This window comes from Poecile atricapillus, chromosome 6 (genome assembly GCF_030490865.1).
Source record: "Poecile atricapillus isolate bPoeAtr1 chromosome 6, bPoeAtr1.hap1, whole genome shotgun sequence".
Classification (NCBI taxonomy): Eukaryota; Metazoa; Chordata; class Aves; order Passeriformes; family Paridae; genus Poecile; species Poecile atricapillus.
In genome coordinates this window covers 24,699,788-24,725,270 of record NC_081254.1, presented here as the reverse complement: position 1 = coordinate 24,725,270, position 25,483 = coordinate 24,699,788, and the positions used below count along the sequence as shown (strand labels likewise).

Genomic DNA, 25,483 nt, shown 5'->3' with positions numbered 1-25,483 from the left:
TCCTGATTTTGCCTTGAGGTAGGGTGGGAGGCTGGATTTTATCCCTATGGGTCCATGGGTTGACCAGTCAGCCATGGGTGATCTGTGGGCAGCCTCCCTTCTTTCTCTCCCTGAAGATGGACAGGAATTGTCTCATCCTGTTCTAGCTTGTGGGCTCTTCCCATTCCATCTGTGTGTATGCTGTGGCTTAAACATGGAACTGCTTTTTGCACATCTACACAACAAAAGCCTGCATCATACAGTTCTCTTCATGTCAGCAGTTTAGCATTTGGAATTGCTGTATCAACATTTCCTACAAGGAGACTCTCAGTGAGCATCCAGCACTAGTGCTGACGAGGCTGGGCTGCCTAGGATTAGGTGGTCTCACAAGGTCACGCATTGACCTTGTGTTTTGAAAACCTTAGCTCTGTATTTCTAAGGCTCTTTGACTTAATGACAGTTACGCTGTTTATCTTAGTGTACAAAAAGTGCTTTGGCCCTTAGGGAGCACGTCCAAGCCACTCCAGGTATCTTTCTCTGAAGGTGTATTGTTCAGTATAATGATCCTGCATGTTCACTGGTTGATTCCAGGAATGCTCTGGGGCATGCTTCCAACCTGAAGAGAAGCACAAAGAGAATAGAAAGAATCCTGTATAATAAGTAAAAGTAACTGATTGATTATAAAGACCCTGAAAAAAATGCACAATGAAAATGTTATCTAGGTATTACTGAGTTTTTCTTCTTCCTACTACCTGCATGTTGTTACTGAAAACTTTGATGTGATTTAGGACTGTAGAGTGAGTGGGTAAACCTGAAAGTACTGGTTCTAAATAATAGTAATTGGAAAGAAATTCCGGAAAATTAAAAAAAAAACCAAAAAATAAAACAAACTAAAAAATCTACAACCCCTCACCCTAACAAAAAAAACAAACCAAAAAACAACAGAAACCAACCAGCTAGACACTCCCAAACCAAACAAAAACACCTCTCTTTTGGAAGTTGAATAGCAATCACAATTAAATAATTAGTGTGAAGGTTTGAATTTTCCTTCCAGGGCGAAAAAACCTGCAGATTCCTGGAATAATTGTGGTACAATGGATAAGAAAACAATTATAAAGTGCAATAAGCAGAACTGTTTTCAGTATATTTTGTCTCACATAGTCAGTGCTGCAGTGAAGATGCCCAAAGACTTTTTTCCCCCTAAGTGCAAGGTTAAATCTGACTCTTTTACATAACTGTATTTATGTTTTGATGTCTTAGCATGGACACTGATAGAAACCATACATGTACAGAGACACTCCTTAGTTTGGAAGTTAAAAACTAAGCACTGCCATTTTCTTGCTATTATTCCTCTCCTCTCCTGAATGCAGATCAAGAGATCCTTTACTGAGCTGTTCACCAGCATAAGCCACTTAAATTTTTCTTCCGGCTGATCCCTTTATTTTTGTTCCTTCTCTGTGTAGCAAGTGTACAGCTTTAGTTAGTTTCAGTAGATTAAATTGTACTCTTCTTATGTTGCCTTTATATGAGTAATATAAAATACATTCGTTTATGGTGTGGCAGGGTGCTACTGGACTCTGTTTCCACTGGGCTGCCAGGCTAATATTTACAGTGTCGTGTTTTAGATGCAAAAAGTGCTGGGCAGATTTGAAATGCATTGTGTTGGCCAAGGGTTATTTTTATTTTAGGCTTCTTCTTGAGCTATAGTCTGTTAAAGGGCAGGGTGTCAGATCAGGTTGTAGGGTAATGTTTCCTTCAAGTCTGAATTCTCTGTTTGTCTCTTGAATGAAAAAGTTTTTTGCAGTGGTTCATGGGACTTTAGATAGAGGGTGTCAGTTAATGCTAACAGATCTTATCTAGCCACATCTCTGCATCAGTTTGCAGTTTCCTTTTAAAGGAAACTTCTGTAAAGGCTTACAAATTTCAGTGATTATTCCAACATTTCTGTGTGCCTAGATTACTTGTATTATTAGTTATTTTGCACATCTGCTTTTTATGCAAACTGATGAGTTTACTGTTAATCCTGGTAATGCCTAAAAGGTAATGGAGCTGATCTCAGACTCTGTCAGTAACTAGGATAGATCCTGCATAAAGCTTTGTCAGATGCAGCAACAGTTTCAGAAAGAGGATACAAGTGTCGTCTGTGAAGTTTCACCTGAAGAGTAATTCTCAAAAGATACTTGGCTTACTATCCAGAATACCTTTATTGTGAAATACTGTACAGACACTTAATATATTTTAGTATCACGGAAGTAGAACTGCATTTTCAGTGTGTTCATAAAATGCCAGTGAACTGCTACTGGTTACTGGTACAGGGATACCTCGCACAGAGGTGAACACTTCCGTTACAACTAACCATCAGTTCAAATTTGTATGAAAGAATTAAAATCTGTCTCAATAGAAGCTTCTCCTATGGGAGCAAGCAGCTTTGAATCTCTGGTATGGATGAAGGCATCAGTCATTTTGTGAGGACTTGACTTCTGCAGGCTCTTACCTTTACAGAATCAAACATGTTTTTACTCACCTTTTACGTCTTCCATCATATGTTCCTTATATTTCTGTTTGTCATAAAATACTTTGTCTCTGTACCCTGAGATAGTATCTCCCTTTGCTTTTATTAGAGAGCTTTTGGAAGCTGTTGAACTACAAATATGATGTGAAAGCCCGTACATGTGGTTCAGGCCAGAGTCCACAGCATTTTGTATTATTACCCTTTGCACGCAGTTCATGTGACTGCTGTGTTCGTTAATTTACTGTGGGCTGGTCATATAACCTTGCTTCTTAAACCTCATGAAGTTGAGACAGCATAAACTTAAGAATTACTTATTTTTTTCATTTATTGTGATTTATAAGTGAATTTCCAGTTCTTTCCTTCCTTTCTAGTCCCATGAGGATATGAATCTGAAATGAACTTATACATTAGAGGCCAAAAAAACAGATGCAGCCTAGATATTAGGTTACTGATACTTTTTAAAGGTTAACGAAACAAAACACTCCCTAAAACCAAAGAGTGGCTGTGTATATATTCCTGCAGTAGGTAAATACAGGTATCTTTAATATAGCTTAAAATGAAAGTGGAAGGAGAAGGCCAGTAAAGAGATTTTTCTCTTGAGCAGGAGCAAGGCATTAAACTGAAAGAAATGAGAAAAGGTGTGTGCACCTGGAGGTGGAACCTAAGCATTTAAATTTTGTATTTTTGTAACCTTGTCTTCTAATTTCTCAAGTGTATTTAAACTGAATGATGTATCCTGGCATCTCACTTGCTTAATTATACTAGTTTGAATATATTATTGAGCTTACTCAGCTGCTTCCAATTGTGAGAATGAATTTTATTTCATTGTAGGTGTTGTAACAGCTAACTTAAATTTATTTCACTTAAAATTACCTACTACTGAGCCTTTTCACAAAAGGTCCTGTTGATAATGCTTGATAATTTTTTGCTTAGTTGGCGTGAAGGATGTGTAGCGTAAAGGGAACTGCATATGTTTTGCTTTAGTTATTTCTTGGTTCTAAAAATAGCCAAAATAGCAAAAAAACCAGCCAAAGAACAAGTGCTAGATATGAGATTTGCAGCCAAGTGCTGTAAAGTATTTAAGTTTTTTTTTATAATGGACTCTTATTTTCTGTATTGCTATCAAATGTTACAGGCTTCTGCTGCATTTATGTCTTGGGTTACAATGTAAGGTGTCACCAAAGTATGTATTCTACCACCACCTCCATCACCTTCCGAAGAACTGTTAGCGTGGATCCTTTGTAACAGCTGCATACCCCACCTATGACTTGGGTGTAGTGTTCTCTTTGTTACACCCAGCCTAAGGGTGGTCATCTCTGCTGATGTGCCATCAAGGACTCCCCAGAATATCCTATGTCTCATAGGATTACATCATTCCATTGTAAAATTCCCTGTGCTGGGGGAGGTACTGAACCTTCCTGCTTGAATTTGAGGGTGTATGATCTTGAGGTTTGGGGACTTGGGGGAACCACCACTGGACCTCCAGGGAAGGACCAGACTTTTTCACAGGACCGCTGCTTTGACAAGTCCACATCCATCATTTCAGTGGGACTGCAGCCACCATTTAATCAGACTGCCACCACCACCCTGACGAGCAGGGTGCCCAGTTGTAGTCTGGCTTTGTCACTTTAAGCTAGTGTTTCTGTACTATTGCCTTTATTGTACTTTTCCTATTAAATTGTATCTTTGTCTTGAAATCACTTGCGAAGTATTTGCATGGGGTTGATTCCTCCTGCTGGTCTACCTTCAAACCAGCCTAATTTACAATAGGAAAACAAGACAAAAGATAATGTTCTGATGCAGCCAAAAAAACAGGTTTTGATTTCAATAAATTCAACTTTGTGCTGAGTGCCTTAAGAAGTTTTGAATCTAGTAAAATATTGAGTGCTTAGGGAACTTTATTAATTTTGGAGTCTGGAAGATCTTACAAATATTAAATATCTTTGCAGGAACACTTAGTCAGTCTGGATGAGCCAGCCTCGGAAGCTGGACAAGAAGCTCTGCTTAGACAAGAGCAAGCAAAAATCATTCGTTTTGAAAGGCAAGCGGAAGAGTTCCTCAATGCAGTCTTTTACAGAAAAGGTTGGTTTTAATGGGGGAGGAGGATGTGGGAAATAGTCTCTCTTGTGGTCTTTTTGCATGCAATGGAGGTATCAAAGATCTTATGTTCATGGTGTATGTTCAGTATTTTTCAGGCATCTTCTTTATATGTATTTATCAAGGATAAAAAATTTACTCTCAAGTAATGTAGCAATATAACAGTGTAGGCTTGGGACATTGGAAGAGAGTGTAACTGTTTAACCCTAAACCAAATGTCTGCATGTGAACACTGGTGTTCTCACTTTTGGAGAAATGACTCAGTTCTTACCCGCAGAACTGTTCCCCATAACCAGTGTTTAGGTGAGTGGGCTGTTTGGAAGAAAGGTCAAGTGGCAGTGGCGGTAGTAGGTGGGTAATGTGGGTTTTTTTAAAATATATATTTTATTTTGATGGGATATGTACTAATGCAGTTTTTCTTAAAGGTCATGAGTGTTTTCACTATTGGTAATGATTACCCACCCTATTCCTAACAATCTAGATTATAAAATATTATTGGAATAGTGCTAAGGGGGATATATGAAGAATTCAAAACGTGATCAGCAAAAGAATTGCTGTAGAATATGCTAAGAACATGCTCAATGATAGAATATCACCTAAACATCTTCTGGAGAGTTGTTGCTTAAACTGTGCTCTTAAGGAAGGCACAGAGCTCATTTCACTGTTTTCTACAAATCTAAGACACATGAATCCAGAGGTTGCTTCCAAATGCATCCTGAATGAAAGTGCATCATACTTATCAGTCTAACCCATGTGTGAGAAAATATGCCAAATCAGTAATTCCAACCTATCTGCTGGGGGACAATGCAAAGCTTCAGTTTCACAAATTAGAAATTGCTGTAGCCAGCAATAGTAGTCCTCACCCCTTCCTTCCAGTGACCAAAATATTTAAAGGTGTTTTAAGTAGATAACACTATCTTAGCCTTTCTTTTATGACTCAAATGAATAAATACAAGCTACACATTATGATGCTTCTATACTTTTTGCAATACATGTGGGATGGTAGGAAGGATAGTTACTGCATTACTACTGATAGTTCAGATAATGCCTTTATTCCAAGGTTTCCTTTTCAAGTTTTCTTTTTTCTTGTAAGGTTAATGTTTCCTTTTGCATTTGAGTTTATCCCATTTATCTTCAAATCCAGCAGGAATTTAAGAAAACGAAAGTCTAGAGAAAACAAGGGTTTTTTTTCATATTGCTTTTTCTGGTGAGGGAAAAAAAAACCTGCCATAATTTCCAAATTGTTTATTAAAGGCTTCATTCCTCTACCATTAAACTTAAATCTTCATGTCTGACATGTGTGTATGTGTCTTTTAGGAAAGTACGCTTTTTAAAATTCATTGGGGAGCCAGCAGCAGATATTGCAGTGTGCTAATGAAGGGTGTAATGCTCTGTCCATGGCTGGATACCCAGAATAAAGATAATGAAACATGTCAGATGTCAAAGACTCTTTGAAAATTTTTTTAAAATACACCTTTATTTTCATTCCTTGGACAAAGCTGTGCTTGGTGCAAGAGTAGTAGGCAAGGGGTAGAAGCCTGGCAGAAAGTCAGTTCTGAATCCTTAATGTATGATTTTCAAGCTTGCCTCTATTTAGATTGCTTGAAATTTAACTCACGCTTGTGCCATGAGATCCCAAGGCACTGTCGTACGAAAGAGGGCACAAAGAATGGCAGAACTCTGATATTCCTACATTGCTCAGACATGCTGAGCTCACCTGGCTTCATGCCAGCAATTAGGTTTTTTCCTCTTTCTATTTTCACTGCCAGTAACATTTGAGATGGGAATTTTGTAGCCCAGGTAGATAGAGAAAATGCAGATTCTCTTTGAATGCTGGCCACACATTCATATACTGAACATGAATAGGGAATTAACAAGATCAGCAAACTTTTTGAATAGGTTTACTGGCCATTAATCTTAGTCCTTTCTCTGAAAATTGTGTCACTGGCACTTTGACCTAGTAACACTTCCTTCAAATATTCATATTTTTCCAGTCAAAGCAGAGTGGTAGTACTTAGTTGTCTGTTACCTTTACTTTGTGGTAGGACCTTCTTCTGACTTAATGAAATCATACCTTTATTTGTTTGATATTGTCCTTTTAAGATTTTAGTGTAAATATACACAAAAGCTGTTAAGGCTTTAAAGCTCAGAGGTACTGCTTTAAACTATTTATAGCTGATAATTTTTTGCTGTATTTTTTCTTCTCTGAGAATTTCTATGTTTTAGTTAATTTTAGTTTTATTTTCTTAAAAAAACCCAGGACAGGTGGAGTCAAGATAAATATCTGGTTGATTTCAAGTGATGCTGGAGGGGCACCAACACATATTTTCTACTCACTTTCGAGCAGCTTTAATCCTTAGCATTCAGACTTTATATTAGGCAAGAAGGTACCTACCCTTCTGCTTGAAAATGGAATTTTGTGACCTGAATTAGTGCATTTATCTTCAACAGTACTAGAAAGTTGTCATTCTGGGCTGATTCTTTGAAGTTGCAGATTACAAGGATGCATGGCTGTAGACATATGTAATATTTTATTTCTGAACGTGTAAATATGTTCAGATGTAAGCATTTTTTAAATGAACATATGAACACAGTGCACATTAAAGGCCTGATTCTTCGTTCAGAAAACGAAAGTGCCATAGAGATCTGCATTCCTGCCAGCCCCACTTGTATATGCTGCAAGCACATGTCAAACAGTTGGTATCTTTGTGATCATGCCATCAAATCATGTCCCTCTGGGCCTCCCTGGAGCCTTTCTATATCCTTCAGGAGATTATAGTGAAGAGATTAGAAAAGTTGAAGAAATGCCTCCACACTTTTCCAGGCTGGCGTCCTTGTGGACCATTTGGGAAGCAAGTGAGATTATAAATGTACCAAAATTAAAGTTTGGCTCATTTTTTGGTGTCTTCTTAAAACTGTAGTATTTGATACTTAATAACAAGTAAAATGTACAGGATGTTTTAAAAAAAAATGGTTACATATTTACATAAACATCCTGGAAATTTAGGAGATTTGCTGAAATTTACCATAAGAAAGTATGTGGTGACTGTATAAGATCTTAGTTATAGAAAGCTGGGCAGAAAGGAGTTTGGCTTGATAAGCATTTAGAGCTCAATATTGTGTTTCATCAATAAACAGGCTGCTACTGCTGCTCTTTGATTTGTGGGCAGCTCTGCTCAAACCTTCATGTCAGTCATCTTTTACACAGACAGTAAAGCTGATTTGTTGGATTGATGTACTTTTGACAAAAAAATGGTGGCAAAAGGCAAATCTAACATTGAAAGCGTCCCACAGAAGATTTTGCTAATGCTTCTAATAGCTCAATCTCAATAGATTGCCTTTCAACCTGGGCAATTTTTTAGAAGAGGTAGTAAATACTTCTCTATTGTTCCCTCTTGAGAGCTGCTTTTAAAGATTTTTTGGTCATCTGCTGTATAGTTTTTTTCTGAATGTTTCTTTGGTAATAGAAAATCAAACCTTTTGAGCCATTTCTGTAATAGTGGCGTGGTTCTCTGTGCTTTGGGGTTTTTTTGGGGGTGTTGTGGGTGGTTAGTGGTTGTTGTTGATTTGGTTTTTTTGGGGTGTGGGTTTGTTTGTTTGTTTGTTTGTTTGTTTGTTTGTTTAAAAACACCCAAAACTGATTTGGTCAGAAAACAGTGTTTCAAGTGAAGTAGCAGGACTTAGCTTTTGTGATTTAGGAGTTAGAGATTTACTTTCACATTTTACTGATTAAAACAGTGATTTTTGTCAATAAATGTTTGGGTTGCCCGCATGCCCAGGTATTTTTTTATTTATACACTATTTCATATAAATAAGTTGGAATATCTACATGTTCTATTTCACATCCTTTACTAATAGATTTAGCAGCTTTTCTAGAAATAGAATTACTTGTCATGTGACACATCTTGGGGTTTTGTGTATATGCAAGTTCTGTAGGTAATTCCTGATCCTGCATTGATTACAATGGTAGAAATATCAAAAGGAATAGATAGAATGAGATAGAAGACACTTGAGCATTTGATCTTTATGTGAATAGTTTTAAATTATCAGATCTATAGGGCTTTATTTCTCAGTAAACTTATGGGGCATTACTGCAACTTTATTCACCATTTACCCTTCTGTAGCTGCAGGTAAGTTATGCAATTCTTCCACTCTATAACCTGTTCAGTATCTTTGGATGAGCTCCATTACTTGGCACTTTTCTGTTTCCACACCTCTTAAAGGTCTGGTCAAATATATTTATATTTTAAAACAAAATATGAGATTGTGTATTTGTTTTATCAAAGTGTTATTTTGGGAAGGCTGTACCAGAATTAGCAATGATTCTTATTCAGGTATTTTAAGACTAAAGTACATTTTCTACAGAAACTATTTTATCTTTGGCTTTTTTTTCCCCTTGATTTTTTTTGTAAATAAAATGACTTAATATAAAAGCTGTTTTACTTAAAGTGCTTCCTTAAAAGAAATCTCTAATATTTGCAGACAGTCCTAGGGTCTCTGACCCCAATATTCCCCTAGTGGCCCGTGAGATCATGCAGCGAATGATCCGACAGTTTGCTGCTGAATATACCTCAAAAAATAGCTCTACTCAGGACTCCAGCCAGCCCAATAGCACAAAGAACCAAAGCCTGCTGAAAGCATCTCTGGTCGCCTCCTCTCCCACGGCTGCAACTGCTCAGAACCCTGTGCTCAGCAAACTGCTCATGGCTGACCAAGACTCACCTCTGGACCTTACAGTCAGAAAGTCTCAGTCAGAACCTAGTGAACAAGGTAGGACTCTTACCAGTGTCTTGCATCCTATGGCAATCCATTAATGGCATTCTTGTTACAGAAAAAGACAATTAGAAGGTTGCACTTTTGCATAAAATGTAAAGTGGGAAAGTAGTAGATGTTCTTACAGCAAAATAATGACTAGTTCAGTGTGGCTGGGAGAGAAGAGACTTTTTGAAGGAATGTAGACCCACAGACATGAGAGATTCTTCTGAAGAAGGGTAAAGGGGATGGACATGCTCTAGACTCTGAGGATAAATGTGCTGTTCCTACTGGGAGCTGCAAAAAACAGTCTGCCAAAATAGACTGTATGCTTGCTGATAAGAGAAGTTCATGTGGTTATGAAAATCATAACATTGTTTCCTGAATGTTAGTGCACAGTCTGACTGAAAGGCTGATTTATTTTCTTTCTGGTCGTGGTGTGAGAAGAGTATCATTTAAAAGTCTGTGAGAAACTGCTTTGTGAAGGCTATAAAAATGATACCCATGAACTGCACTAAACTAAGGTTTGTGCATTTGGAAGAAATGTCTCTTTTCTACCTTAAAAATAGACTTGGTTCTGCAGAGCACAGATTGAATAACTCGTAACAGTGTTTCAGAGCTTATTTTAATTCAAAAACCTTGCTTTCCATCAAAAATGCCTTTTTTTTAAAGAAGCAAATTCTATGAGTGATATAGTATATGAACTTTTCTTTTCTGAAACTGTTGAATCCTAAGTGTGTCGTACTGATTAAAATTAGAGGCTTTACCCTTCTTCAGAAAAATGTTAATGCTTGAAGTCACTCTGTCACAGTAGGCTGTCCATCTGCAAATGGAAAAGGTACCTGCAGAAAAAATAAAAAAGCAATAACCTTTTTCTATCTAGGACAGATGAGTAGGTATCTTTTTATTATTTTAAATTTGGTTTATGAAGCTTTTTGTAATCAGGATAATTTTATGTGTCCTGTAATATGCAGCTTGGACATACTGCACTTACAGCAGTACTGAAAGCTGTCGTTGCACTTCAGTTACAAACTGCAGTGAGAGGTTGAATAGTGTCTCTCTTGAAATGTGGACCTGTACAGTTGGCTGATAGGTATTTTTTTCTAGCTGTCTTTATTATAAATGCATTTTGTGAGTGTGTTTTGCATGTATGTTTATAAATGTTAAGCTGTTCTCATTGTTAAACTTCTTGCTGAAAAGAAGAGGGAGAGAATCAGTTTTGCTTTGCTCCTTTTTAACTGAAGGATTGTGTATGGTGAAGAAGGCACGTATATGAACTGCTCTTTAGCTACCATGTGATGGAAGAAGCTGTAAGATAATGTATAATGTTCATAACACTTGTTATGAAAATCAAACATGTGCATATTGACTTATACAGTAATCTGTTTGCTGATGTAAATTTTTTTCCCAATTTACATTTAATGTAATTGGAAAGAAATTTTGCCAAACTTGTTAATGAGAGATTTCAGAGGCTGTCATGAAAGATTGCTAGTTGTGCTGTGTGCTATATTTTGTTCTAGTGGGTTGAGGGGAACCCAGCTAGTTGTTAGCTTCTCCCTAGGGTGTGAGGTTGGCCCTGCTTCCCCTCAGGGGCTTCTGGGTTATACTGACCCTTCTGAGGGAGAAAGCATGGATGAAAGTGCCTCCAGCAGCTGCCTGTGCTCTCCAGCCTCTTGAAAAGAAGGAAGGAGTTGATCCAGTCTGTGTCTCTTGTGCCTGCATAAGTGTTGTTCAAAAAAAAAAATTAATTTTCTGCTTGCTTAAGTTTGGGTTATGGTGTGTTCCCAAATGCAGTGGGTGGAACAGCTTTCCGTAAGTTAATTCTAGTTCACTGTTTATCATGTTTTTTCTCCATATGTCAAATGAGAACTTTCAGCAATCTGAAAGCTGTCTTACATTGTTCTTGTGTTGGGTGGTATTCACTTGATTAGAAGGAATGAGTGAGGAGCTCTGCTAAGTCTCAAGTTCACTCTGCCAACAGGTTTCATTTATCTTTCCCTCATAACTTCCTCGTTTCAAAGTTTCCAGGAACTTCAGATGGCTGGGCTGCTTCAATGACAATGTTGCCCTTATAAAATGACCATAATTTCAACCTGCTTCAGCGCAGCAGGACCAAAGCTTTTCTGGTGAAACATGCTTCCTTTTCTGGTGCCTATAAATGCAGACTTTACATAAGGGTTTGCAGGAGAGCATGGGGGGAGCATGAGGAAGTGCTGTTAGTGAGAGTGGAGGAAGCAGTCTAACAGGAAAACCAATTTGGCATTGGAAGAGAGTGAATAAAATGACAAAACAGAGGAGAAAGGCAGCAGGTTTTCCAGTAGGGACCCATTTGAGACATGAAAAAAGTAGATGAAGCTGGCTGCTACATGAGAAAGAATCTCACATCTAGATGTGTATTCATTTAATTTCCAATATGAAATTCTCAGTGAAATTTCCTACAAGGGATTCGGATTTAAAAAAAAAAAAAAAAAAAAAAATCAATTTGAAAACTGATTTGCAGCCTCCCTTTAAGGAGATGAATATCTCAGGTTGACGAATCTTGAAGATTGTCTCAGTTCTGGACCACTGAGAGGTAGTTATGTGATAGGCTCTGTTGTATCCAGAACTCTCACTTGTAGGTAATTTGTTATTCTATGTCTCTTGTAACAGATACACTTTTAATTTTGTTTAATTTTTATTGTGATTTCTGAAGACTATATTGAAGTCACATGTAAACCATATTGCAAAAAAAAATCTAAACCTTACTGTGTTTAAAATCACAATAAACCAAAAAATGTGTGCTAAAAGTGACTTCAGCTCAGAAGACTTGCTTTGTCTTTTCAGCTGAAGACAAGATCAGCATGGCTGATCCTACTTCTTCAAACACTGAAGTCATTCTTTTGTCTCTACAGACGGTGTGCTTGATTTATCCACTAAGAAGAGTCCTTGTGCTGGCAGCACCTCTCTGAGTCACTCTCCAGGGTGCTCCAGTACTTCGGGAAATGGGTAAGAGAAAGCAACTTACTATGACATTTTAAGACAGTTTTTTACTAAAAGTGTGTACTTAGTTCCTGTTAATTTCAACTTTCTTTTGGTGTTAACCCTTTGGAGTAATGTGTTTTCAATTTGTACCTTTGGCAAATGCCTTCACCCCACCTGCCAAATTAAGAGTTGTTGCCAACTGAGATAGGTTTAACTTGCAGTTAATATCTGTTCTTTTGGCCAATTTGGTACTTAGCCAGAGATCTTTCTGTTTCTTGGGTTTATTAGAGGTGATTTCTGTGAGATGTGAGTTTATTTAAATGCATGAGGAGTCTTAGAGGCTTTGCAGTATATTTAGACTTCATTTCACTTAGGGCAAAGTTAGCTAACAGGAAAGTTTATTTTAGAGGTAACAATTATTTGGGTGATAAACCATGCTGAATTAGATTTAAATCACTGCATGATTTTTGTCAATATTCCCTAGTATAAACCACAGCATAAAAAAGGACATGGGGCAGGAAGTCTAGTAGTTCAGAAAACTTTAAATGTAACTTTGGATTTGCAATTGTTCTGTAGCACTAAACAAGATTTTTAAAAAAATAATCACGAAGTATGTGGTATACTACTCTTTCCTAATCAGTTCAAAGTGTGAAATGCTGGTAAATAAAAAAATCTTTAGGTTTCATATTTCTAATGGTCACCCTTTGCATACATTTAGAAACCCTTTACTCTTAGTCAGGGTTGTACTGGAGAGGCTGACTGGGACTCAGAGGAGTTTTGTGTGTTGATTATCTTGAAGCTACTGTGAGCAAATATTTTTTTATTGAAGTACAGAAATAGTATATGGTTTAAAGTGCTATAAATTGCTGGATTTAGCTTTATGGTAGCCTTTGAAAAACTTGAAAATCTCAGCTAGCAACCCTCTTCCACCACCAATCCCATGTACTGATAACAGCTGATTGAATTTTTGCATTTTTCTTTGGAAAAATATTTCTGTCTCAGATTTCTCCTTTCAAGATTTCTGTTTAATATTTCTATTAATAAAATACTTCAATCCTTCCTTAAAATTTACTCTTAATACTTTTTACAATTCTTTAGCATAAACTTTCCCCACTTCTCTTTTAATTCTGAGCAGGTTATTTCCATCTTTATTTGCCTAGGAAGGCAGCATAAGCCACTGAGGCTCTATATTGTTTGTTCCCTTGTTTGTGAATCAAGTGGGGGCCAAAGTCCAACACACAGGAATGGCAGGGCCAGCATCTGGCACTGTCCTGCTCAGTCCTGTGTGTCCAGAGAGGATGCGGCATACTGGCACCTGTGGTTACTTGTACAGGTGTGTGGTATATGAGGCTGGCTGCAGTTTGTTTAACATCACTAAGTTCAGGTGTAACTCTCTGTTAGCTGCCAGTATGACCTTTATTTAGGTGTAGAATCACTGCTGTACACTGTGATGCTGATACATGCTGTAGAAGGGGTGGAGAATGCACATTGTCTGAGAGGGTTCTCTGGAACTGCAAACTTTGATCCATTTGTCTGGATTTTGTTCTGAATCCTTGTTGACTTTTCTTGTGCACATCCTATGACTTGTCGCATCCTGGGGAGAAGTGAGCAGCATGTTTATCAAGCATTGTGTATGTTACATGCCAGGTTCTTTCAGTGGATGTCTTTTCTCTAAAGACTTCTTTTAATTCCAGTGTGATGTTAAAAATAATAATGTAGCTTTTCAGTATTGTGTGTCCTATCCTTAAGTAATGCTGACTTAGCCAGAGGGCTTTACACCAGTATAGTGTCCCAGAGCATTAAAATAGATTCTCTTTGTTAATTTGTATGCTGAACATGGAGAAATTTGGAGGTGGATTTTGAAACCAATGTGACTTAATAACTACAGGGGGCTAAGCAATCGAAGCATTAAAATAGATGTGATTCTCTGCAGCAGTAGTACTTAATTCCATAGAAAGAACACTTGTGATGAAAGGGAAATGGTAAAAATACATACTGCCTTTTTTTTTTTTCTTTTTTTTTTTTTTTTTTTTTTGTTAACCCTTGATCTGGATGACAGTTGGAGCTTAGATCTTCCTTTTCCTAGCCATGCTTTATAAGAGATGAGATTCAGGGCTGTGTATATATGCAATTAGTTGTTAAGAGAGCAGTTTGGTAAGTCTAGTATAATGCAGCGTTTTTCTTTGTGATCCGCAGTATCCCAGCTTTCATATTTGGTGCTTAATGAAAGTCAGGCAAATACCTTTGAGGCCTGCTAAGCTTTTTCTTTTATCCTGAGCGGCAATTCTTCAATATAATGTAAGCAAACACTATCCAGGGTTTCCACCTATGTGTAGACACTGCAGGTGACAGTCATATATGCATGTTGAATATATTGCACTTTGGCTTACTCTTTTATTACTGTGCTTGTTTAGTGGTAACGTCACACCAGTAACACAGTTGTGTGTAGATCTATGGCGATTGATTACTACTTTGTAATTAAGGTGCTATTTTCAGACGCTTGCGCGAAGTCTTTTCTACTCCGAGAATTTGTGAACCCAACCAGAGACCAGCCAACAGGTTTCATTTTTCTTTGCCCAAAAAGCTTCTCTTTTTTTGCGAACAAGTTTTAAAACTGACTGATGCTGAGACTTAAAAAAAATATTAAAGTAATAAAAAAAAATTTAGAGAAAAATAAATAACACAAAAAGTGATGTTACCCAAGCAAGGCCTTCTAATAAAGGAGTGGCCCCCTCACCCATCCCTCCCTACCTGTGCAAGTCCTGCTCACATCAGTTTCCTTCCATCCAATTAGGCGACCTGGGAGACCCAGCCAGCACCATCCGGAGGGACTACAGAGTGGTGATGGGGTACCTCCAAGAAGCTTGCAGGATGGAACCAGGGAAGGTTATGGCCACTCCACATCTCTTAAAGTACCGCTGGCTCGATCACTCCAGATTAGTGAAGAACTGCTGAGCAGAAACCAGTTTTCTACAGCTGCCAGCCATGGGCCATCTGGACTACAGAATCATGGACAGCACTTAATATTATCCAGGGAGGCTTCTTGGGCAAAACCACACTACGAATTCAATTTCAGCCGCATGAAATTCAGGGGAAATGGTGCACTCAGCAACATCAGTGACCTTCCTTTTCTTACAGAAAACTCTGCCTTTCAAAAAATGGCACTTCAAACTAAACAGGATGGGAAAAAGGACGTGAGCCATTCATCTCCTGTGGATTTAAAGATACCACAAGTTCGAGGCATGGACCTTTCATGGGAGTCCCGCACTGGTGACCAGTACAGCTATAGCTCTTTGGTAATGGGTTCACAAACGGAGAGCGCGCTTAGCAAAAAGTTAAGGGCTATCCTTCCAAAACAAAATAGGAGAAGTTTGCTGGATGCTGGACCAGATTCCTGGGGCTCAGATGCTGAGCAGTCTACCTCTGGACAGCCATATCCCACCTCAGATCAAGAGGGAGATCCTGGCTCCAAGCAACCTAGGAAGAAAAGAGGGAGATACAGACAGTACAACAGCGAGATACTGGAGGAAGCAATCTCTGTGGTTATGAGCGGGAAAATGAGTGTTTCCAAAGCTCAGAGTATTTATGGGATCCCCCACAGTACACTGGAGTACAAAGTTAAAGAGAGGCTGGGCACTTTGAAAAACCCTCCAAAGAAAAAAATGAAATTAATGAGGTCGGAGGGGCAGGATGTTTCAGTAAAGATTGAATTAGATCCCCAGGGAGAAGCAGCACAAAGTGCAAATGAATTGAAGGATGAATAGGGATGTTGTAGAGTGCCAATTACTTTGCAAACTGGGTGAGCACTACTGCATAGTTCAACCATCACTGAGCGCACCTGAGTCTCCTGTTTACTGCAGTGCTCTTTCCTTTGCAGTTTAGCATAGACTTACGTGAACACAGGTGAAAGATGTGCTCTGAATGTCACATTTGTAAATTTTTCCAGCCTGGTATGGCGCAGTTTCCCTCCTTCACCTGCCCACTGCCCTCTTTCTTTCTTTATTCTTTGTTTTTTTCTTTTGCCTTTTGCATGTTTCTCTGTAATAGAGAATTGAGTTACCTCACAAAGAATGCAGATCTGTAGAAGTGGACATCTTGCTTGTAGAGCCTGCCTGAACTTCTGATGTTGGATTTTTCATATCTGCCTTTATAGAAATAAGTCCACTTTTTTAAACTGACACTCTCCTAAAACCAGGCAATTTTCAAATGAAAGCCAGACTGTCATTCTTCAAAAATATTTCAGAAATCTTTTTTCCCCCCTTATTTTTGTTGATCCAGTTGATGGAAAGATTTGAGCTAAATCAAATTATTTAGGAATGGTACCTCTCTTGAACTCAGATTTGTCACCTAGATAGATAATCAATTGGGTCTAATTAGGCTCTCCACTGTTTTCTTTCTAAATTAACCTTACTTACCATTTGTTGTCTGCTTAGTGCTCACCCGGAGGGGAGGGGAGGGAAAACTTACATACACTACCTTCAGATAATGTCAGTTAATTATTTATAACACTACCTTTGCTGTAATTTTATTTGGTGTTTTTGAAGGGTGATATTTAGACTCACCTGCTTGAGGATGTAGCCTTATCTCACGGAAGACAAGCTTCTCACGGTCAGGAGCAGCCAGGGTACACTAAATGATGTGTTAGGGTATGCCTCATTATACCAGAACTATGGTTCTTTGTGACCTTTACACTTTTTACAGACTTGATTCTTAGTTTACTAAACTATGTGGTCCCAACAGCTAGTTTAAATGACTCTAATCCAGGGATGGGGGATTTGTGTAACAAACTACTGTGATACTGAAAAGAAAAAAAAAAAAAAAAAAAAGGAAAAAAATAGCCCACAAAATGGTGATCTCAAACGTTACAACCTCAGTAGTCTGCCCAAATATCCACATTAGTGAAGGAGCTTGTTAATGTTCAGGGAAGAAGTAAAACACTGGTAGCCTGATCTAATTCAGGCTCTGCATCATATCTATCTGTAATACTGTCAGGGTCGAACACTCAGTGAATGGGTGTTTCCTTTTTAAATATTACAGTTGCCAGTAGCAGGAATTTATTTAAGTCCTGCTTTTTTGTTGTTGTTTTTATTTAATCTATTTTGATAGTGGTTTAGCACATGCTAGAATAAGCATTTAAACACCATAAAAAAAAAAGCACTCCGTAAACCACAAATCTGGGGTTTTTTTCAATATTGTGATATCTTTATGATTACATGGAGATCCAGGCTAAGTTTTGTACTGAACTTTTATCTTTGATACTTTCTGCGGGAGTGGTCAGTAACTAAGTGGAGCTTACTGGATTTACCACAACATGACCAAATCGTAATTGCTGGTTTTTCAGGTAGAAGCAATTTGGTCTTAATCTGTGCAAAAGGTAGATAGAATTACCATTTTTTTATTTCCCCATTTGCACAACCAAAAGAAGCATTGGAGTTTTTGTGTGAGAACATTAAGTGATGTCAGTGAAAGTGATTTCTCAAAGTTCATGGGAGGGTGGCCTAGGTAGCCCTAGGGATGCTGAATGACTTCTGGAACAATTGATTCTATGAGCCTCTCCCCCTCCCCAGCAACTTCATATTTTCAAAGGTTAGGCACACCATTGCTGTTGTTTTAAATATGCACTGCTCATTCTTGAAATGGATTGGGCATTTAGCCCCAAGTATACTTTATTTTTGTTTACTTAATATATTTTAGTCCTCAAAATCCTGGTTCCTTGTAGCTTTCTAGTTGTCATCTTGGCATTTAAAGCAGTTTAAGCTCAGTAGCAGTATATAAATTCTTCAATACGTTCCAGTTTAGCTGGTGATTGCAATAAAGGCGCAGTTTAAGGTGTGGTTTCATCTGCTGTTGGAGGTTATGGTAGAAAGTTTGTTGCAAGTTAAAAAAAAAAAAGAAAAAGTAACACACTTTTACTCTTGAGAGAGGTTTAACCTTTTGCAGTTGTCCTTATTTAAGAAACACAAGTTGAGTTTTATAAAACTTGTCACTGTAGTGTACGTGGAGTGCTCATTTTACTAACATAAATATTTTGTATGTGTATGTTTAAGTGGGTGACAATCGTGCAGCAGAAGAATGGTGTGCCTACCCTTTCATGCTGCAGTTTTAAAAGAGAATTTGTCTTGTCATTTCAGACTGTAGGCTAAGAATTGTAAATAGATAGTGAGAAGTTGAGTACTCTTTATTTGCTTTGGTTAGAAAGTGGATTTAAAAAAAAAAAAAAAAAACAACAACAAACCAAACACGTAACTTTCTCAGTTTAAATGTCCTGAGACCTGAAGATTGTAATACTCATAACTGCAAAGCTTTTAAACACAACACTTGATCTGTGATAACTTAATATTCAGGTAATCTTTCTTTTTCGAGAAGCTTTTGAACAACCATATTTCCTCCAAAGGTCTCTGTTTAAAAAGGAAAAAAAATAAAAAGTGTAGATTATTTTTTAAGCACTAATTGCATTACATTGGTAACTGCAATATGAAATAGCCATTATTGTTTTGTGAAGCATGGTTGAGATTAGTTAGTGGTCCCTTTTTAAAGTTTCATGAGCCTCTCAAAAAATAAAAACAAATTTAAAAAAAAGCTGCTGAATATTCAAAAGATATATATTTTACCTTATTGTAGGTTTTGTAAATTTAGTCTGTAATATTCAGGTGCACCTTTTAATGTTACTTTTTTGTTTCAAAGTCCCATCTAACGTATTTTCTCTGAGGTGATTCATCACTTAAGACTAGTATCACTCTAAGTGCTGCAGTGATCACTAAGATTTTGTTTCCTTTTTCACTACATATTTTTTGCAGGCGCTTTCAGTGTAGCTAACTAGTAGTATTTGGGATCATTTTAAATATATGATTGGAATTAATGTTTGTCCATTAGCATGCTTAATTTTCTGCTGACCAGCAGTTTGCATGGCCAAAATCCCTGGTTGACCATATTTTGGTGTGGGAAGGTGTGGTTCACTGCGGTCTTTGTAACAAAAGCCTTGTTTCTCATCTTATTTCTGGTAAGTGGATGCTTATGTTACTTGGATCACTTGGACAGGAGAAAGATTTTTTATTTTTTTTTTAATTTTTATTTTTTTTTTAAAGCCTTCTCCTGCTGCTCTTCTGAGATCGCATTAACGTGTAACATAGACAAACTGCAACCCTGTAAAAATCGAGACGTTGTTAGGAGGAGACCTTTCGGGTATTTTTTGTCACTAGTTTTCTCTTATTCCCGAGAATGTCCATCCGATGTAGTTATTGGACTTAACAGTATTGTTGTGTACTACGTTGATGTAGCTGAAAAAGCCTGACAGCAAGAAACTGTGAATTATATTTGTGGCAGTCTCTGAAAACTAGTTTTTCAGTCCAAGTACCATGAAGGAGAATCCCCCTCCCCTACCCCATCCTAGAAAAGTAATTTTATATTTTGTGTGTATAAAGTTTTAAGAATCGAAGTTTCATATTGTACTGAAGTTTAGGTGTTGCTTGGTAAATCTTTGCTGCAGCATATAATTGAAGATGAGTAAGGCTTAGTGTGGTAGGGGTCCTGGTGTGGAGTTAATTATCGTACAGTTCTGGTGAGAAAGCCCAACATGTATGAAATGTGTCCTTTTTTTTTTTTTTTAATTTGGATTTGTAAGATGTAAAAGTGCTTTTTTAGAACTCTGACCTATTACAAACTATTACCTCACTTTCAGCCAGCTGGATCCTCATTCCACAGTGTTGTAGGCATTATTGTGGCTGTAATGCTTGAGTACAGCTATAGAGTTGAACGTTTCCAGTTAGATATTGTAGGGACACGTTTCTGGACTTGTTTTTATTTCTGTCTAAAGATAATTTATTTTCCAGTCATTCCCTGATTTTTTTCTAAAGGTTCAAGACAGTTTCCTTTAGAATTTCTCATTTTTTCCCTGTTGCACAGGAGAAGTTGCTTCATAAGCAATACAGGTATGCCTTTATTTTCTCTTTTGTTGCAGAACTCATAATCTTGATGCTTGCATTACCAACCCTACTGCTAGACCTGAATTCAAGCTCTGAACTTTTTTGGCAATTGGAGAAAAAATTCTTCTTAACAATGCAGGGGTACAGATAGGATAATGCCTCTAGTAAGGGAACACGTTCAGCTTCTGTGTTCTCTTACAACTCCTGCACAACCTCTTATGTAGAACATTCCACTGCTGGAGGATATTCCTAAACACAGGAGGTAACTGCACTTGTGTTTAGACTGAGTAAGAGCAGACAAAGAATAGTCTGTGCTTTGTCTTGTGGCAGGCCAACATTTGCATCTAAATATTTCTTCCATGAGTACTTGGGAGTACATTGCCTTTCTCTGGAAATTCATGGGAGCTGGCAAAGTGATTCAGGGGCTTTAGGGTTGAGTAAGCTTTGTGAAACAACTTTTTAGTTCTGATTGAATTGCTTTTTGTATCATCTGCAACGATTGTTATACAGGCAAAACTGGAATTGCCATGTGTTTCTTTCCAGTTTACTTTCAAGTAATGCTCTTAAGATGTCCTTGAGTCTTAGGAGAAGAACACAGTGTCCAAGGAGTGAAGGGAGCACTCTGCTGTTCCCTTTTTTCTCAAAAACAGTGTGTCTGCATCTGTAATGTAAAGACCTCTTTCTTCAGTGAAGACAAAATTTGAACTCTTCAGTATAAGAATGCATACTCTTATTGCAGTCCAAAATCTTACAAAGGCAAATTATTAACCTTACTGAAAGATTTGTCACAATATGTTAAATAGCTTAAATTCTCTGCCAAATGTTAGAAGTAGAATGGGAAGGGTTGTTTCCCTCATTTTCATGAGGATCAAAAACCTTTACGTATTCCCCACAAATGTTTCAGAAATTAAATGTAATTTCAGTCTAGTTCAATGTTGTTTTTCTTGGCATCAGTACATAATGTTGGCTAATATTGTTTTAGAAAGCTGTAAGAAAATAATTTTGAGACTTGTTTTGGTACTATAAAGGTTTCTACTTGATCTTGAATTATATTGAAAATTCAGTAATTGGAACCTTCAGAAACCTGAAAATCTGCACTGCTATTGTATGCAGTTCTGATGAATGTAGCAGATAAAGTAGCCACTATAGTAACACATTTCAGATTATCCAGTGTATAAACACAGTGTGCTGTGGTGACCACTAGGCAGAGAGATATTACAAACTCAAAATGATCTGTAGATGCACTTCATGTATACCAGAAAAAGCTGTTAAGTACTTGGAGCATTCAAGTGTCCATCTCTCTCGCTCTTTCCTGTTCTTTCGTTGACTGGGGCCAAGTCTCTAAACCAGTATTACAGCAGCAGTTTTGGACCTCATGTCCTACTGAATTATGCCTATATTCAGGTATTGTCATAAAAACCTTTGTATTAAGAGGGCTTTATTTAATTCTCACAAAAATCTCTTAGCCCAGTTGCAAAATCAATTTTCCTGGGTGATGTACTAGGAAGGAGGCTTTTTTCAGCCTGTCCAGGGCATTTAATTTACCTTCTTAAAAACAAACATCCTGACCTGTGCCCCTGTGCTTGTCTCTACTGAATTGGTAAGTATAATTTAGGAGGACTCAAGATGATAACTACCTTACAGAGCAGGGATTAGGACAAAGGCTTCATTCTGACTGGAGCAGGAAAAGTTAACATCAAAAACAATTTCTCTCATCATCACCTAGCACAGTTTATCTTAATATTTTTTCCTACTCAGAAATAATGAAGATGCTACTAGAGCTACTTAAACAGTTTATCAATTACTTGGTGCTACATTTCTCAAATAGTTTTGCAGATAATACTTTTTATGCCTGCGTGAAAGCATGTAAACTTCTACTGTCACTATAAAAAGCACTTGTCTGACCTATTCTAAAGTACCAGAAAAGGGATAAATAACTGCAGCACTTTTTCTGTTACAATGCCAGAGTCTTAATTAAATCTGGTCTTCAGGTTATGAGATATTTCAAATATACAATCAAGGATCATTAACAGCTTGTCAGGTCAGATCACAAGGTCTCTTGGGGTATTAATCTGTCTTTTAAAGACCAGTACAACAAAATTTTCTGGAGTTCAGGCAGGGGATGTATATATACATGCCTGGTATTTTTAACTGATCATTTCAGTAGGCCATTTCAGGGCTTAACATTGGGAATCTGGGATGATGGGTAGGGAAGGGAAGTTTCCCAAACTGAAAAAAATAAACATTTTTGACCATTGTTTAATGTTCAGTTTGAAAACTATATCACAAGAAAAATGGGTAGGGATTCTTTCTCCCTTATGCCTTCAGGGAATGAGTAGTATTTAGAATCTCTGGCTGAAATTCAAGCCTTTTTACCATGTAAATTTTTAATATAAACTCATTGACATGCTTTTTACATCTGAGGACTGAAAATGGATCTTAATGTTTAAGTTGTGGAATGGTATATTTCTTAAATGAAGGGGGAACATTTAAAAAAAAATAGATTAGAATACCAGCATTAGTGAGCTTAAGGAATTTTAGTATGTAATAGCAAAGTATAGCAAAGTATTTGATTAAAAAATTAATCTTGAATTGCTAGTCTGTAACTAGGTGCATTCTAATTTAGCAGGTGAATATTCTTTACTTATCGATATATGATGGGCTTTTTGCAAATAGAAACCTTTATCTGAGTCCCATGTCTTGCTCTTACTGATGGGATGTATGCTTACAGCAGCTTACTGCTGCTTTAAAATGTATAAAATGTTTTGAGTGTTTGCTCATAACTCTTTTTAACCTCCACTTGTTAAATTGTCAGACATTGGTATTTTATCAGTCCGCAATGTAAGTTTAAACTAATGTTCTTAGGAATCCAACTTGTACACACACTGTTTAAAAACCCTCAGGGACAGTTTACACACTATCCTCACTCAATTCAGGTACTTGTACTCTCTTCTTAAACCTAGCAGTGACTTGTATTTTGTTTTGCTTTTCTTTTGACGTGCTGATAGCACATCCTTGATGAATGTCAACTTAAAACTCAGTTCAGGTATCCAGGTATAACTCAGCCAAACGGATTTTAAAGCTGCATATTTACTCTCCAGCACACAGTGCCTCAGACACTTATAGTGGCATTCTGTATATTCAGTTATTACTACTGAGCAGATCGCGTGGGGGTTCCTGGTATGTATTGTAAGAAATTCCTATGTATATTATATAATATGTATTATATTATATACATATATAGTATATATGTTATCTTAAACTTATATATTTTAAAATGCCACTACTAGCCAGCGCAGCTAAAAATGAAATACATTCCCAGTTGCTTCTGTGAACAGCAGAGGCAGCTTCTTAACGTGGCTCTTGCTTCTCTCTCACCATAACTACTTCTAACCTCAAGCACGGGTCCTTGGCTGTCTGACCTCTACACTCTAGTTATGCAATGTCCTTAGAGAATTCTGTGCACTGGCCACTGTGATGGAAACCAATGGGCCGGGAGTGCTTTGAGTTTATTAGTAATTGTTCTGCCAAAGTTGGTGTTTGTATGACAAGCGTGTAAACCTGTCAGATAATCAGCAGAGGTCCAGGTTGTCCATAATTACTTCCACCTTCTGGGTAGGACCAGAGCTCTCGAGGTGCCTCCTTTTTAAGATGAGCACTGTTCACTGAACACTTGCAGTGCCAGGCCTCTGTGCTACGCTCACCTGGAGGCCAAACCTGAAACTAAAATCTGCTGTTCTGCCTTCATGGTGATCTGTTGGCAGTTGCAAGTCAGCAACACCTCTGCTATATTATTTGACACTTTACATCTAAAAAGTCTTCTCTTTCTATTTATGTAACCCATAGTCTTTGAAGAGTATGGAAAATGGCATTTCTCTCTGACCTCTAGAAGTTCAAGTGTCATGGGAAAAAAAAACAGGAACCCCCCCTTTACTCTTATGGACCTCATTTCAATATACTGTTTACAGTTTGACGGAATTGTATAATTTAATATTTCTCTTGTACTGTAGTTTATATTTATTTACAGATTTTTTTTGTACTGTGTGATTTGAATTTTTTGTTCCTTGCTATGATCAATGTTTTATGTAGTAGAGCACTTATGATCACAAATTAAGGTTTTTGGTTTGATTGCACTACATTAATTTTTTTAATGCAGTTCTGATTTTTTGACTGGACTAAATAAGCTGTGTCTTAATGTATGTGATAAGTACTTTTAAATTTTTATTTCATGTGGTCCATTTATTTTTTGCATTGTATGTCAAAGCGCTAATTCTCTTGTTGTGCATGTGTAAGATTTAATGGCTCCATTGTATTATTTGACCATGTCATTTTGGAAACACATTCCCAGCTGTAACGTTGTGTATGGTAGTTTTCACTGGATGCTAGACTTTTCAAAACCACTATTCTTCTAATAAATTTTGTTGTGAAAAACTTCAAGGGGTTCCAATTCTGTTGTTTCTAATGTGCTTTCTAAATGCCTGTACTAATAGCCCAAGGATATGAGATACAAACTATCACAAGGGGTGAGAAGCAGGGGAGGACGTGAAATAGAAGGTAAAGCAATTTCTGGCTGCAGGACTGAGCTCCATACTCCGTTGGGTTCTTGTCCTAAATAGGATTGACGATAAAGCTGCTTTAGCAGCTGGGTAGGGAATACATGTGAAAGCTGAAACGCTGTCTCATAGCAGCCCAGTCTCATGAACTCCCGTACTCTAATTTGTGCTTCCCTACTGGCCACCTTAATTTCCTTAATGGTAAATAATTTATCCAGTGAAGAACAAACAATCTCTCAGGAGGGAAAAGAAAAGGTGGTGTAGTGATGTTCACTGAGCACTTAGTAATGAGCCAAGGTAGGCACGGAGGCAGTGGAAGCATGGCCTGAGCCTGGTGTGGGTCAGTTTTGGGCTGTGGGGTGGCAGCGGGCAGAGCACCGGTTTGGGCAGCAGAGCTTTGTACTGGAGCACACGTACACAGGCACAGACATCTTGCTTAGCTGCTCACCAGGGCACTGGTGTTGCTTTTATTTCCTCTGCAGCTTTATTTTCTCTGCTCTTCTTCCACAGAGGGGGCAGGTCCCCAGCTCCCCATTAGCACAGGGAAAGCTCCAGCAACTCCATCTTGCTGTCCCCCTGCATGGGGGCACAAGGCACATCCAGCAGTGACACCACACTGCAGCCAGCCCTTCTGCATGATCCATGTTTACTTTCTCGTGACTGTACTTTGGGTTGAACTACTTTTGACGTTATGCATTATTGATACT

The 25,483-nt window shown here is 37.7% G+C and overlaps 1 protein-coding gene across 1 annotated transcript in view; it reads left to right on the top strand.

The window, feature by feature from the left end:
* Window positions 1–24,656, top strand: part of LCOR (ligand dependent nuclear receptor corepressor) — a 60,331-nt gene extending 35,675 nt beyond the window's left edge. Inside the window, exons 4-7 of the mRNA XM_058840838.1 lie at window positions 4,441–4,573; window positions 9,071–9,358; window positions 12,232–12,325; window positions 15,096–24,656. Of these exons, the coding sequence (XP_058696821.1) occupies window positions 4,441–4,573; window positions 9,071–9,358; window positions 12,232–12,325; window positions 15,096–16,065 (1,485 nt within the window). The 3' untranslated portion in view covers window positions 16,066–24,656. The remainder of the gene's footprint in view (window positions 1–4,440; window positions 4,574–9,070; window positions 9,359–12,231; window positions 12,326–15,095) is intronic.
* Window positions 24,657–25,483: the final 827 nt, after the last annotated feature.